Source organism: Citrus clementina, unplaced genomic scaffold (genome assembly GCF_000493195.1).
Source record: "Citrus clementina cultivar Clemenules unplaced genomic scaffold, Citrus_clementina_v1.0 scaffold_6, whole genome shotgun sequence".
In the NCBI taxonomy this organism is placed as follows: Eukaryota; Viridiplantae; Streptophyta; class Magnoliopsida; order Sapindales; family Rutaceae; genus Citrus; species Citrus x clementina.
Window position 1 is genome coordinate 19,569,229 of NW_006262139.1, and position 14,620 is coordinate 19,583,848.

The 14,620-nt window shown below is 35.6% G+C and overlaps 2 protein-coding genes across 6 annotated transcripts; one reads left to right on the plus strand and one right to left on the minus strand.

Annotated features, from left to right (window-relative positions):
- Positions 1 to 232: 232 nt before the first annotated feature.
- LOC18038312 (ABC transporter G family member 22) lies at positions 233 to 8,555 on the plus strand. 4 transcript variants are annotated; one of them, XM_006429940.2, is made up of 11 exons: positions 233 to 321; positions 935 to 1,321; positions 4,661 to 4,734; positions 5,271 to 5,506; positions 5,628 to 5,783; positions 5,962 to 6,145; positions 6,379 to 6,687; positions 6,810 to 7,097; positions 7,320 to 7,604; positions 7,686 to 7,793; positions 7,948 to 8,555. In XM_006429940.2, the coding sequence occupies exons 2-11, from the start codon at positions 943 to 945 to the stop codon at positions 8,167 to 8,169; spliced, it is 2,241 nt and encodes a 746-aa protein (XP_006430003.1). In that variant the 5' UTR covers positions 233 to 321; positions 935 to 942; the 3' UTR covers positions 8,170 to 8,555. The 4 variants fall into 4 exon arrangements, with proteins under 4 accessions (XP_006430003.1, XP_024037639.1, XP_024037640.1 ...); XM_024181871.1 differs by lacking the exons at positions 233 to 321; positions 935 to 1,321 and adding an exon at positions 4,462 to 4,551; XM_024181872.1 differs by lacking the exons at positions 233 to 321; positions 935 to 1,321 and adding an exon at positions 4,878 to 4,978 and having other exon boundaries at positions 4,675 to 4,734.
- Positions 8,556 to 9,569: 1,014 nt separating this feature from the next.
- On the minus strand, positions 9,570 to 14,405 carry LOC18038313 (prolycopene isomerase, chloroplastic). 2 transcript variants are annotated; one of them, XM_006429944.2, is made up of 13 exons: positions 13,488 to 14,404; positions 12,787 to 12,993; positions 12,590 to 12,689; positions 12,196 to 12,278; positions 12,024 to 12,080; positions 11,797 to 11,949; positions 11,630 to 11,708; positions 11,371 to 11,519; positions 11,113 to 11,247; positions 10,853 to 10,966; positions 10,335 to 10,445; positions 10,148 to 10,256; positions 9,570 to 9,911 (listed from the first exon to the last, which is right to left on the minus strand). In XM_006429944.2, the coding sequence occupies exons 1-13, from the start codon at positions 14,142 to 14,144 to the stop codon at positions 9,838 to 9,840; spliced, it is 2,028 nt and encodes a 675-aa protein (XP_006430007.1). In that variant the 5' UTR covers positions 14,145 to 14,404; the 3' UTR covers positions 9,570 to 9,837. The 2 variants fall into 2 exon arrangements, 1 of the variants encoding a protein (XP_006430007.1); XR_002904873.1 differs by lacking the exon at positions 9,570 to 9,911 and having other exon boundaries at positions 10,165 to 10,256; positions 10,335 to 10,495; positions 13,488 to 14,405.
- Between the last annotated feature and the right edge of the window lie 215 nt (positions 14,406 to 14,620).

Consider the following 14,620-nt stretch of genomic DNA (forward strand, 5'->3'; position numbering starts at 1 on the left):
TGTACGGCAACGATGATTGGACTAAATGAATGCGATTGATGCTAGATGCATCCAATCTTTTAACTTTATGTTATGAAGTCACGTTATTATCAAAGTTATGGGATTATGGGATCACCCGTAAAATTACCAATATATCGAAGGGCGTTCTGGTAACTTTATCCTCCCCCATAATTGCTTATTAATATATAACTGGTTGCAGCAGTGAGCTTCGTCACAGTTTGAGTTGATCAGTTTGACAACCACATAATTCTACAAACCAAAAACAGATTGCTTCCCAAGTGTTTTCTTCAACCACCATTCCTTCCTTCCTGGTCACAAAAGGTATCAACAATCTTGTTATTAATGTTTTTAGTTTTTGCTTGCACTGTTTTCTACAAAACAATTCTGGGTGCAACACTCGCTCAAGCTCACTCGTTTTAATGAAGCATTTCTCCTCCTTTCACTCCAGTCATGTTTGAGTATTTCAAAGACTTTTTTAATTACTTTTTAATGAATTTGATCATTGTAATTCAATCTGGTTATATATATTTTTCTTTTTTTTGGGGGGGTTCTTTTCTTTTTCTTTTTTTTTATTTAAAAAAATCATTTCTATTATGATTTGCTTCGAATTACAAGCCTCCATTATGGCTTTCACCTCATCGGAAAAAAAAAATATTACATCATTAGTCTCTTCATTTTTCCAATCTAATCAAATTCTTTTGCTTCTAGTTGAGTTCAGTTTGTCAAATTAAAACTGCTTGAGTGTGCATGTCCACGTGGAGTGAGGTATATTAATTAATTATCTTTACTATATATGAACAATTATGCCATTTAATGTTATGTTCAGTTACATTTTCGGTTAAGCTGCCATTTTCAGAATCTCATTGTTCTTACATAATTAATACAAAATGTCCATAAGAAGAATAAAATCTTATTTGTGTTCTCATGACGTCAGTGCTTAACATGGAGAAACCAATTAGCTCAACCAGTTTGGCGAGAACAAAATCAGACCAGTTAGTGGAAACACTATCGGCGGCATTCAAATCTCCGGTATCGAGCGAGACCGCCGGAGCATCTGACGGCGGTGGGACTCTCTCGAGGAAGTCTAGCCGTCGGATGCTGACGGCGGCATCGCCGGGACGCGCCGGCGCCAGTGGGAGAAACACGCACATTAGGAAGTCAAGAAGTGCACAGCTGAAGCTAGAGTTGGATGAAGTGAGCAGCGGTGCTGCTCTTAGTAGAGCTTCTAGTGCCAGCTTAGGCCTCTCATTTTCCTTCACCGGATTCACCATGCCGCCGGACGAAATCGCCGATTCGAAACCGTTCAGTGATGATGATATACGTAAGTTCTTTCTTTCTTTTTCTTTTTTTTTTCAGTGTATATATTTTATGAAATTATTTATGTGTATTCTTAAAATTTTGTGGTCCTGTAGGGCTTTGCATGTGAATTAGGTGTCTTTATATTAAAGTCATGAAATGTGGGTGGCTTTAGCATATTTGTCATAGGAGAGTAGATAATTTTTTGTCAAAGAAAAGCGAAAAATTAGATGAGACATGGAAACCAATCTTTGAATTATTTCTCAACTAAAAGTTTGAACCTATATGATGTATGGTGTAAAAATCTTAAGATAATTTGACAATGGGAGCGTGATTTTGTAAAAGCACTTTTAAAAACTCTTCTGAAAATGGTACATCTTAACTCAAATGTGTTTTTTGGAATCCAAAGTGATTAATTTTACCCATTATCATGAAGCATATCTTTCTTGCAATAAAAATAATAATCTCAAATTTTATCTTACAATAGAAAAAAAAATCTCAAACTTTATACAAAAGAATAAACAATTTCTTTTGGTGAGACGGGGTAAGTAGAAGCTAATTAATTTATAATCTAGTGGGAAAGTAAAGAGTGATGATACTTTGAATTTGAACGACCAAATGATTGATGTTTAAGAGAAATAGAAAGTTAGGCAAAGGATATATATGATGACCAATTATATATATATATATATATATATATATATATATATACAATCAACATGGAACAAGAAAAACTTCCTTTTTAGGCTATAATTACGAAATGAAAGTAAAAAATTGGCACTCAGTTACTCAAATAAAAAATGCTTTATCATTTATCAACCTTCTAAAATTTCTTTTCTTTTCTCTTTTTTGATAAAAAATCAAGATCATGGCTACAATTGAATTTGAAATTGGTCACATTAACTCAAATTAATGTAAAATTTAATTTTCCCATCGTCACCTTGGCATAGTGTGAACTAAACAATTTTAATTATAATAAAACGGGCCATTTTAGCACTTACAAGTGTTCAAATTTTGATTTTTCTTAGTAGGGAATCTAATGATCTCAGTCCGCACGGGACTTAATTATTTGGCAATAATAAGAGGTCAAAATATAGTTTCGTTGTTCCCATCAAATTTATCAGGTTTTGAAAAACTGATAATGGGCCTTACACGTATTGGAATTAAAAAAAAAAGAAAAAAAAAAGAGTCATTATTGGCCGAGACCAAAATCTTCCGTAACCTTTCCAATAATTGTTGAACTGAATATGAATAAATAAGCAAATGTGCTAATTTTAATTACATAAATTAAAAATTATTGATAAGGGCAATATAAATGAAACATTTTTACTATTAACATAGTACGAAATTAATATTTTCTTAGAATAAACTATTTATTAGTATTAATTATTAATATTAAATAAATATATTACTATTATTTTTAAATAAATATAATATTATTATATTTTCAAATAAAGATGGTATATAGTAATATTATTAATTCTCTATTAATATAATAATATTATTTTTAAGTAATTTAAACTTAGAATCAAACCAAATTATTATTTAGGTAAATATAATAATATTATTTAAATAAATATAATATTATTTAAATATTTATTAAATATAATTATAGTAAATTTAATAAAAGGAGGGTAAATATAAAATGAAAAATTATTTTATTTAATATAATTATATTAAATTTAAATATTATTATATAAAATAATAATATAATATTATTTAGTACAAAATTAATATTTTCTTAGAATAAATTATTTATTATTATTAATTATTAATATTAATAAATAAATATAATATTATTATATTTTTAAATGAAGCTAGCATATAGTAATATTTATTAATTCTCTATTAATATAATAATATTATTTTTAAGTAATTTTAACTTAGAATCAATGTAAATTATTATTTAGTTAAATATAATATTATTATTCAAATAAATATAATATTATTTATTTTATTTTATTAAATATTAAATTAAATAAGAAAAATGGTAGAAATGGGAGAGGTGGGAGTGGATTCCCACTCCCACTCCTCACTCCAAAAATGGGTGGAGCCCACGGAGTGGGATTCCCAATCCTTATCCAAATTGGTGAAGTAAACACTGAAGTGGGAGGAATCCACAGTCCTCACTCCCACTCCAGCAAATAAACGCAGCCTAAGATGCTGGTGTTTTTTACTGTGTTGAAGCTTGATGAGTCTTGGCTTTAGTGATATGTGACTTATGGCTTGAATTCTATTACAATTTGCTTCACCCTTTGCATGATTGAATTTGATTGCTGCCTTAGAAAACTCTTTTTTTTTTTTAATCTTTTTGATAACTGCCTTAGAAAGCTTGGTACTTGTGATCAATTGCTTGCTTCTTGTACTTTGTCGTGTTTATATGCTAGACTTACTTCACTTGTTTGCTTTGTTTTGACTTGCTCCTTACTTGATTGCTTTGCTCCCGCTTGCTCTGCTTTTCTTCACTTGCCTTCTTCATTTAAGCTTAATATTCTCTTAGATGTTAGGCTTTGGCTTTTTTCATGAGTTAGTCAATTCTAAGGGCTTGGCCTATTTGGTATGTGTTGCGTGTAATTAGCATATTTAGGTACTTAGGTATGTCATATGTGCTGGATTTACCGATTTAATTAGCTTGTTTAGACATATTCTGGATCTAATTTGTTCATACACAAAATGATAATCAAAGTCTTAACACCTAACTTTTTATTATTATTTAATAAGGTAATGTGTAATACCACAATTTCAAAGGGAACGAGTCTCAAAGGCTCGAATTCGTGCTCCCAATATATTGGGCTATAATTTTTTGAGTTAATAGACGTATACCTAGAGTAGGCCATAGATGTTTGGTCCGAAAACTTTAAAGTCATCACGTCAACTAATAATAAGCAGGAGACACTCCACATGTTTTGACAACTGAAAAATACCAGAGAAAATTAGTCATATTGGGGTCCCAAATGTTGGGTGAAAGTTTCATTCTGAACAGAAAGAGATTGGATAATATCCAGGAAAGTTGATTGACTTATAACTTAATATTAAATGCTAATTTGAACATAGTCTCAATTAATTCCTCTTTTCTCGGCCTCACTCACTGTCACTTGTTTTGTGACACTGAAAATAAGCTTTGACTGCTAGTAAATAATATCTAATAATAAAACTAGGACCATAATGATAGATTCTTAATAATTTTACTTGATTTTGCGCTTCTGGGAGATTATTACTATCCGAGCATGAGCAGTGTTTGTAGCATTGAAAATGGTATACTTTCAATCTCTGAACGTGCATGTTCCAATAAATATAATCATTTTAATGGATTCATGTATTGTTTATTAAAAGAATAAACATTACTGTATCATGACGGTTGCAGCTGAGGATATTGAAGCTGGCACAAGAGAAAGGCCAAAGTTTCAGACAGAGCCCACGTTGCCAATTTATCTAAAGGTAACACAATTCGCCATACATGCAGAGTCCTGAGTTTCCCTTTCACAAGTTCTTTGAATTTTCAACTGCATTTTCCGGCGTCGAAAACTGGCAATCGTTATTGGCAAGAGCATTGATATTTTTGATACTATGTATTTGGACAGGCAAAGGCTGGAGAATTTATCTAGCGATCCCACGTTTGCAAGTCCATAGAACATGGCTAGCATGGTCTCAGATTCAGTCTTGTACAGATAGAAGTTCCATAGTATGTAACACTTATTGTGCAAGACTTTCCCTTCTTTCCAACCAAAAAAAGCCATAAATGATTCTAGTGATGATGTGTTTGTTAGTTTCTGAGTCTGCAAAGTCGTTTTCGTTTGTTTTCGAGTCTACATACTACGTACGGTCACAGCTTTGCTTTGGAAAGAAGGGTATGAATGAACAGTTTCAACAATGTTTTGTAAATATGTTCGTCATACAAACAAGAGCGACAAATAGTTTCTGATCAGTGTTGCAAGAAATAAGTGAAAGTTCATTCTTATCCTGTAATTTTGCAGTTCACAGATGTGACATACAAGGTGATTCTCAAAGGGATGACTAGTAGCGAGGAGAAGGATATCCTGAATGGGATAACTGGTTCGGTGAATCCCGGGGAGGTTCTGGCACTTATGGGACCGTCGGGAAGTGGAAAGACAACGCTTCTCAATCTGCTCAGTGGCAGGCTGATGGAGCCTACTGTTGGTGGTTCGATTACTTACAATGATCATCCCTATTCCAAGTCCCTAAAAAGCAAGTAAGAATAAAATGGTTCTATTATTTACATTACTTGGAAAAGACCATAGGATAAATGCAGAAATGTTTTAACATATAACAGAAATCTATGGTCAGTCAGTTAACTTGAATCAAAACGACAGGATTGGATTTGTGACTCAAGATGATGTCCTGTTTCCTCACCTCACGGTGAAAGAAACGCTGACATATGCAGCTCTCCTTCGACTGCCAAATACATTAACGAAACAGCAGAAGGAAAAAAGAGCCATAGATGTTATCAATGAGCTAGGCCTGGAGAGGTAAATTTCGCTTTCCCCTTGATAGTATTTGAATCCTGCAGTTACTGGTAGTCATTTGGTCGTGATTGACAGTAAAAACAGGTGCAATAATTTTGATCCAATAAGATCCTAGCAAGCATAATCTTTCCCAATTCATTTCCTATAGTTCATCAATAATAAGAAATATTGATGTCTACAGGTGCCAAGACACTATGATTGGCGGCTCCTTTGTCCGTGGAGTGTCAGGTGGGGAGAGAAAGAGGGTCTGTATAGGGAACGAGATCATAATCAACCCTTCCCTTCTGTTCCTCGATGAACCAACCTCTGGCTTGGATTCTACAACTGCCTTAAGGACTGTTCAGATGTTACAAGACATTGCAGAGGTTTGAAATTCATATTTTTATTTATTATTATTGTACCTATTTACCTGTTAAAAGATTTTCCTGCTGCTGATTCCCTATGACTTCAGCATCTATTTTGGTAACCATGCACTTTTGCTCTAAGAAAACTTCACATTGAAATCTGTGGAGCATATTCACCAAACAAGCGGAAGAAAGAAAAGAAAAAAAAAAGTACAGCCACTTTGTTTTACTAACTTGTTCCAATCTCGTTCCAGGCTGGGAAAACGGTGGTGACCACAATCCACCAGCCATCAAGTAGACTCTTCCATAAGTTCGACAAACTGATACTTCTTGGAAAAGGAAGCTTGCTTTACTTCGGAAAAGCATCAGAAGCAATGACGTATTTTTCATCAATAGGATGTTCTCCTCAAATTGCCATGAACCCGGCAGAGTTCTTACTCGACCTTGCAAACGGGAACCTACACGATGTTTCTGTACCATCAGAACTACAGGATAGAGTGCAAACGGAGAATTCAGAAAACGACACGGCAAATGGGAAACCAACTCCGGCAATTGTGCATGAGGTAAAGTTTAATCATTCTATTGAATGCCAAGATGCAGAATGCTTCAACAGACAGAAGCAGACTCTTGTAATTTGCAAGTTCATACACAAACTTTCATGGTCTAACATCTAAAACAAAAGCAGTATCTTGTGGAGGCCTATGAGACGCGAGTTGCAGAAAACGAGAAGAAGAAACTTATGGCTCCTATTCCTCTTGATGAAGAAATAAAGGCAAAAGTGTCATCTCCAAAGCGAAATTGGGGGGCAAGCTGGATTCAACAATATACCATATTGTTCAGGAGAGGAATTAAAGAACACCGACATGACTATTTTAGCTGGTTGAGGATCACTCAAGTTCTTGCTACTGCAGTCATATTGGGATTACTCTGGTGGCAGTCGGACAGTAAAAGCCCCAAAGGTCTGGAAGATCAGGTACATAATTTGTTTTGTTGGAGCATACAACTTTCCTCACCAATAGGTTTACTAGATACGAAAAGGGTGAAAAAGTGCAAATTAAAAAAAAAAAAAAAAAAAAAAGATACTCCTGGGAATTTTTTACTTTTAGCAGTAAATTAAATTTCACCCTGGGGGATGCCTGCATTAGTCCGAAAATGGAATGCAAACTTTTCTAAGATTAACCTTCCATCATTGCAGGCTGGGTTGCTTTTCTTCATCGCTGTCTTCTGGTCATTCTTTCCCATCTTCACTGCAATCTTCACATTTCCTCAAGAAAGGGCCATGCTGAGCAAGGAAAGAGCAGCCGACATGTATAGACTAAGTGCATACTTTCTCGCTAGAACTACAAGCGATCTTCCGCTTAATCTGGTGCTGCCAGTACTTTTCCTTGTTATCGTCTACTTCATGGCAGGCTTGAGAATGGGCGCTGGTCCATTTTTCCTAAGCATGCTTACAGTTTTTCTCAGCATTGTTGCAGCTCAGGTATGTCCCTTCATAACTACTGACAAGATTAACCATACATAACTTGATCATGTAATCCACTAAGGTTGGCTGCCGTGGCAGGGACTTGGACTAGCTATAGGCGCTATACTAATGGACTTAAAAAAGGCTACCACCTTGGCTTCAGTAACTATAATGACCTTCATGCTCGCTGGTGGTTACTTTGTCCAGGTAAGCAAGCAGACTCTTCATCCACAATCTCTTGTATATGAACGTATAGTCCAGTGTAAAATATGATTCAGTAACAATAACAAAAATTTAATTTTCAGAGCTGCCAGATGCATCCAATGATGAAAATAATAATCCACTGTTTTCAATGTTGTAGGAAGTTCCAGTTTTCATATCCTGGATCCGTTATATGTCTTTCAACTTTCATACTTACAAGATTCTTCTCAAGATTCAGTATGCAGACATCTCACCAATAGTAAATGGAATGAGAACAGACAGTGGTTTTAGAGAAGTTTGCGCCTTGGTAGCAATGGTTTTTGGCTACCGTCTCCTGGCATACCTTTCTCTGAGGAAGATGAAGCTCCACTTTGGAGCTTAGACGATAACAATTTTTCAAGGGAACATACATAAACCCGGACACATAGCTTCCGCATTCCTCTTTTGCAAGTGCTGTAAGCCTGTAACGAGAAGGCTCCAGTTCCAGAGTTGAAATCTGATATTAGCAATAACACCACATCCGGATAATTTGATTTGTCCGCATGTAACTGGTGTCAATAGGAATATTATATCCTAGACATGAATGTGGATTTTTGTGCGCCGAGGATTCCTCATAAATGTTCCTTCCCGAATGAAAATTTAATTATGTAGTACTGAGATAAACTGATGAATTCTAGACAACTTAGCAGGAGAGCGGGTAGGCTGTATGCATATTTTTACCAGCAATGTAAAGACTCAATTGCCTCAATAGCTATGGCAGTATGCAAATCTCAGCCATGTTATTTCTTGATCAACTTTTGATCTTAGGTCAATGACATATAATAACCAAGATTATTCGTCAAATCCAACAATAAATGCAGATAGTTATGATAGACGATACATTTACACGAAAAATCCCAAAAAAAAAAAAACACTTGACCAAGTGCACTATGAAAGTAAAGTATCAAGAAAGAAACAACCATGGAAAAGAAGGTAAATAGAAACAAAGACACGCAGTTACATCCAAATTCTACTCACAATGAACAGATGATCATTTCGCCAAGATCACATCCAAAACTTGCTACCAACACTAGATTTTACTCGACACTTCTCTCCATAGAAGTATACTCTTCTCACTTTATCATGGGATCCATAAATTACACTGCGCAGAACATCTTCGAGGCATGATGATACAACTCTGCAGCTTAGAGTTTATATCAACGAATTACACTTTTCGAGTAAGTGCTAACTCCAGCAAAAACCCAGAAAAAGAATTGAATTTAGATGAAGAACAGAGAAAGCAGAAGAGACCGAGAGAGAGAAGAATATTTGTAATTTTTCATTAGTTCCTCACTGACGTGTTTCCTTATACATATAGCTTTTACCCCTCAACAATACATGCATAACTAACCAACAACGTAATGATTGGCAAAAATAAACAAAACAAAATAACGGAATCACAACTGTGATCTTCTATGATCTTCGCCCCCCTCTTTTAGCCCATTCTCGAATATTCTTCAAGTAATGTAATCTTTGAGGTATGTTGGTGCCCTGCGAATACGAGTTGGACCTTTTACGGGCTCCTCGACAAGCTGGCTTATCATTAATCTTGATTAACTTAACGGGCCAAGTTGTATCACATGAGCTGCTCCTCTTGATCTAAAACGTGAGACACCAGATCATTGTTTTTCCAATGCACTAAGACATTACCATGAGTGAAGAATTACACCTCTAAAAGAGCCAGTGATCATACTTTCAAAAAAATTGTAGGATGATTATGATAAAGCCACTCTAGAGGAAAAATTAACTAATAAGTCTACCCTCAATTAATTTAAGTGGTTCAATCAACCAAGACCACTCAAACTTTTTACACACTGGATCACAGTAAGTTTTGAAGACTCTCTAGTGAGATATTCTTGATGTCCAAGTGCGGTGCTATCAGCACCCGGGAGAACTCCTAGCGTAAGAGAACTTATCTACGTGCCTCAAAAAGCTAATTAAAGTAGCTCTATTCAAGAAGCAACAAGGTTTCTTCAGTTATGCTGCATCTTTATACTTTACACATGATATTTCATGCCAAACTCCTTAACCAAGCAAGTAATCGAAGGAGACCAGCATCCAGTACTGGGGACTTCTTCTCAAGCCCTGTGGATAAAAAATGAAAATTAGCAATTTGAAATCACAAGTAATATGCAAATTGATGATCATTTTGCTGCACCCTGAGGCAACACATTTTCTAAAATGATAACACAATCATACAATCTCTTAGACGCATTAACTGTTCTACTTACAACTACGTACACATCTCAATTTCTTTTACTATTTACAAAATAAAGATTTGAAATCTGATCAAAAGAATTATTTCCAGCCAATCCTGTTACCAATATCAGCAGCTACTCGATGAGCGCACATTACTCCAGAAAAAGCAACAGCTATTACACCTTGTCCTGGAAAGCAGCTATCTCCAACACAGTAAAGACCATTTATCCCCTGCAAATTTCATTATAGTAAGACAATGTCCATTCAGTAGTCTCAAAACTGTAAATAACGTTATCATATTGAACTTACTGTTGTGTTAAATGGCATCCCCAACAAGCCCTTGGGTGTTCCACGAGGCATTGGCCCATAGGTACCCTGATCGCGAGCTAGATACCGCCGGTGTGTCTTTGGTGACCCAATCTGCCATTGTTGGAAAATATCTTTAGTTGTCCGATGAAATACATTAGGAACTAAAGGTTGTGAACAGAAATTAGAGTTCTTTAATGGTAACTTTTGCCTGCCCTGCCGGGGCCAAAGCTGATCCAAATTGGGCAGGTATGATCCAAAAATAACTGGTCAAAGTTTATGGGATTTTATTGTAGTGACCAGTGTTTAAGCCTCATAAAATCCATAAACTAATCCAACACTGGATTCCCAACAAGTTTTTAACATTGGAAAGTTTGAATGGCTTCTCTGACTCAAAACTTTGAAGAAATCCATTGGATCTTAATGACAAGTTCTGGTACTTATGTGACAGAAGTCCAATTAATAGTTAACATCAAATTGGTAATCAAAACTGTCCAATGTTATCTGCATATGAATCATACCTCCCTAAAAGCAATTGATTGTTTAAGCCCTGGAAACAGTTTGTTCTCCAGTCTATTGATTATTTCATCTGCCACAAGCTCCTTCTTTGCATCATAGTCCTTTTGAGCCAGTCCCTAATCCGTAAAAATTTACATCAGCTTTACTTTAAATTCATAAATCATCTTCGTACACCTGAGTACAATGCTAGAAAGAGAGCTGGAAAAATAAAGTAAAGGTAATCTGAGGCACTTTCAAAATTTAGTTGTTGTATTCTACTTACCTCCCAGTCCTCTATGGAACAAATTGTAAATATGTGAAGAATATGGTGCCCCTCTGGAGCCAAAGATGAATCAAGAACCGTTGGAATGCTTAAAAATATACTTCCATAAGGCTCCTCCAGTCTGTTCCAGTCATCCTAAGAAATCAAGGAAGCAAATAAATCGTACATGGTACAATAGTTCTGCTTAATTAAACGCATTCATAACTGCTACAGAAATCGATTTTGTATTCAAAAAATTAAAACAAAACAATAAAATACCTCAAGCACAAAATGGTGGCAATCTGTGTCAGGTGGCAGAACCTCAGCTTTAACACCCATGTGAATGGAAAGAAACGAAGGAGCCTTGACATATAGTTTCTGAAAATTTTCTTCTTCTTTTGGAAGTTGTTCTCCTTTTAATAGCTTCCCTACAAAACCATGTAGTACGATTTAATTATTTTCATGAAAACTGAGGAAAATAGAGAAAAAATAGAAAATCGTAGTCAGGAAAAGTCATCAGCTCTTCACCAAGACCTACCAAATGTATCCCATCTAGTAGCATTGGATATTATGGTTTTGGCATAAAACTCCCTTCCATCTGATAGTCTCACTCCTACCTACAAAATTCACACAACACTAACATAAGTACTAAAACTATCAGTTGTACTATTTATGATCAATTATAACAAGTATGTTCTAACTTACAGCTTTGCCTTGCTCAAGTATAACTTTGGTTACATTAGCCTTATAGAGTATTTCACTGCCCTTATCAGCCAGGCCTTTTGCTAATGACTTTGCGATTCCACCGACACCACCAACAGGGTAGTTAATCCCTCCAAAATGCCTGTCACATAAAACCTGGTTCCAACTAAATGTGAAAAACAAGATATGCATATGGTGACGAAAGCATAAAAGCTTGCCAAGCAGCTTACCATGCTAGCATTGATCATTGGTGTCTGCAAAGCATTGATTGTGCTCACTATAAAGCACTGCAGGAAAACCAAGATTAAAATTGTTACCGAGACTGTACGACAGCCTTACAAGACTTGTGAAGCCTATAAAGTAGAAGAAGTATTTAACTGATAAAGGGTGTATTTGTCACACCTCTGCATCTATGAAGGACAACAGCTGTGGATCCTTTATGTACTTTCGAGCTATGTTTCCAGCATTCTGAGGCAGATAATAGGCTGCAGAGCAATAAAAGAAGGTTTTGCTTAATACATGGTGACTTAAGAGGAATATGAAAACAGAAACCAAAGTATCCACTGTCAAGGATACAGTTCAAGACGGTATAGCAACAGGACATCAGAAAGCATGAATGACATTAAGTAAACTGGAACTAAACTAGAGTACGAGACAAACATCACCAAACTTCCACCAACCAAATTATTTCCAAATTTGGATATCGCATATGGAGCCAGGATGCATAATTTCAAATTTGTATCTATATTCCCTTTATGGTATAAATAATTGAAATAAATCAGAAGTTAAATATTACCAAGTGTCAAGCATTCAAGAGGCCTCTTAAAGAACTGTCCAAAAAGGTAGATTGGCTCTTCAAGAGACTTCAGCTCCAATGAGTTCAAGGCATTGAAGATCTACCCAATATGTAGCAAGACTGTAGAGTAAGTTATGAATCACTAGTGAAGGCTAAAACAACTGTAGAATGTTAGAGTCACCTCAATCAGAACAGACCTTCCAACATTCACCGTAAAATGCAAGGACTCCTTCCTTTTCATGAGGAAATTTACTGGTAAGCTCTGCAACAAAATCACTATATTCTCTATGAACTCGAACAGAAAGGTCATTTGGTAGGTGGAAATGGACAGTGGTTCGATCAGGTATCACCTCCATCTCACAACCAACAGCTGCCAGTGCTTGGGTTATCAAATTTAGATTGCCCTGACCATAACAAAGGCATATATCAACAAAGAACACAATAACAAAAGATAGTTCAATTCATGCCTAGACAAATAATTTAAAGGAATATCAGGGAAATTTCAGCAGTCAAAGGTATATCGAAAGGTTTAAGTTGAAGGTCAACAATGCTAAAAAGAAAAATAAATACACATTTCATTCGTCAGACTGAAAGCAACCTATGACCATGAACTGGCAGTTTTTAATCAATGGATCAAGCCATTTCTTCACATAATTTTTTAGTAATTCAAATCTGATGAGTACTTAAAAGAGTTAATTCAAATGAATGAGATCATCGGCCCCAATTCACAACAATTTAACATGATAGCTTGTTCAATAATAACATGGGATGTATCGTTCCTTAGATGATACTGTCCTTTCTAGAATTCAACTCCACTGAAATTAACCAAAATCAGACATACCAATATGCAGCAAAGAGTAACAAGCAGAAGATATTCAAATGATCATTAAACACTGACCTTATCGCTGAACCCAAACATCACAGAAGAACCAACATCAAAAGTATACCCATCCCTCTCATAATACCCGGAGCTTCCACCAGGAATCACATACTTCTCCAACACCAAAACCCTAGCTCCCTTCACTGCCAGCTGTGTAGCTGCAACCAAGCCCCCAATACCTGACCCTATAACAATTGCATCATAGTCATCAGCTCCTCTACTCATTCCTTCATTTCCCCCTATCTCCACCAAATTATCAACACTCATCACTGTCTTTGCCATCAAAGCAAAGTCCCTATTCCTCTCACTTTCCCCACAACCCAAATCCTCACTCCTCAGGGTGGAACCATTGAAATTTGAGCTTTTTAGTGAATCCCCAGAGAAAAGACTGCTTTTTTCATATCTGGGTTTGAATAGTTTCATCCTACTGAACTTGTAATCACTGAAAGGTAGAGTATTTACATGTTCAAAAGATTGAATCATACAATTTCGGATTCTGGGTTTGCTGCTACTACCCAACTGCATAGCGTCACGCTGACCAAAGGACTGAACTTTATTACTTAAAGCAGTAAACTTCGACCTATTTTGGTGAATCAAAACCTGAGAATTATGGTTTATAAGTGAAGGGGTGAAATTTAATTCAGGTATGGAAAGAGAGCAACAAGAGATGAACATTTTTGGCTTTGGCTTTGGCTGTGTATTTGATGGACAGTTTATCGGTTATGGAGTCCATGAATTGTTTATACAGACATTGATACATACCGTTGGTGATTCCAAGCCATGGTTGTTGGGACAAAGACAAATTCAAGGGGAAGTGGATGTACTTTATGATCATTGGTTCATTCGAGGTCTCGGTGGAATTTGTCTCAGTGGTTATAAAATAATGGGCCATGCCAAATGCATTGCTAATGGGATTGGGACGTATCGACCTGGCTTCGGTTAATTATTATTTTAAAAAGTGGACTTAAATTGATATTGCATTTTATAATTTTCAGAATACTTAGTTGAAAATATTATGCAAGTCTTAAGGTGGTGTTTGGTTTGAAGAAAAGGGAGAAGAGGAAAAGAGTGGAATGAAGAGAAAAAGAGAAGAAATAAGTGAATGAGAATATTGAAATTAAATTTCATTGTTTGGTTTAATATAAAATTTG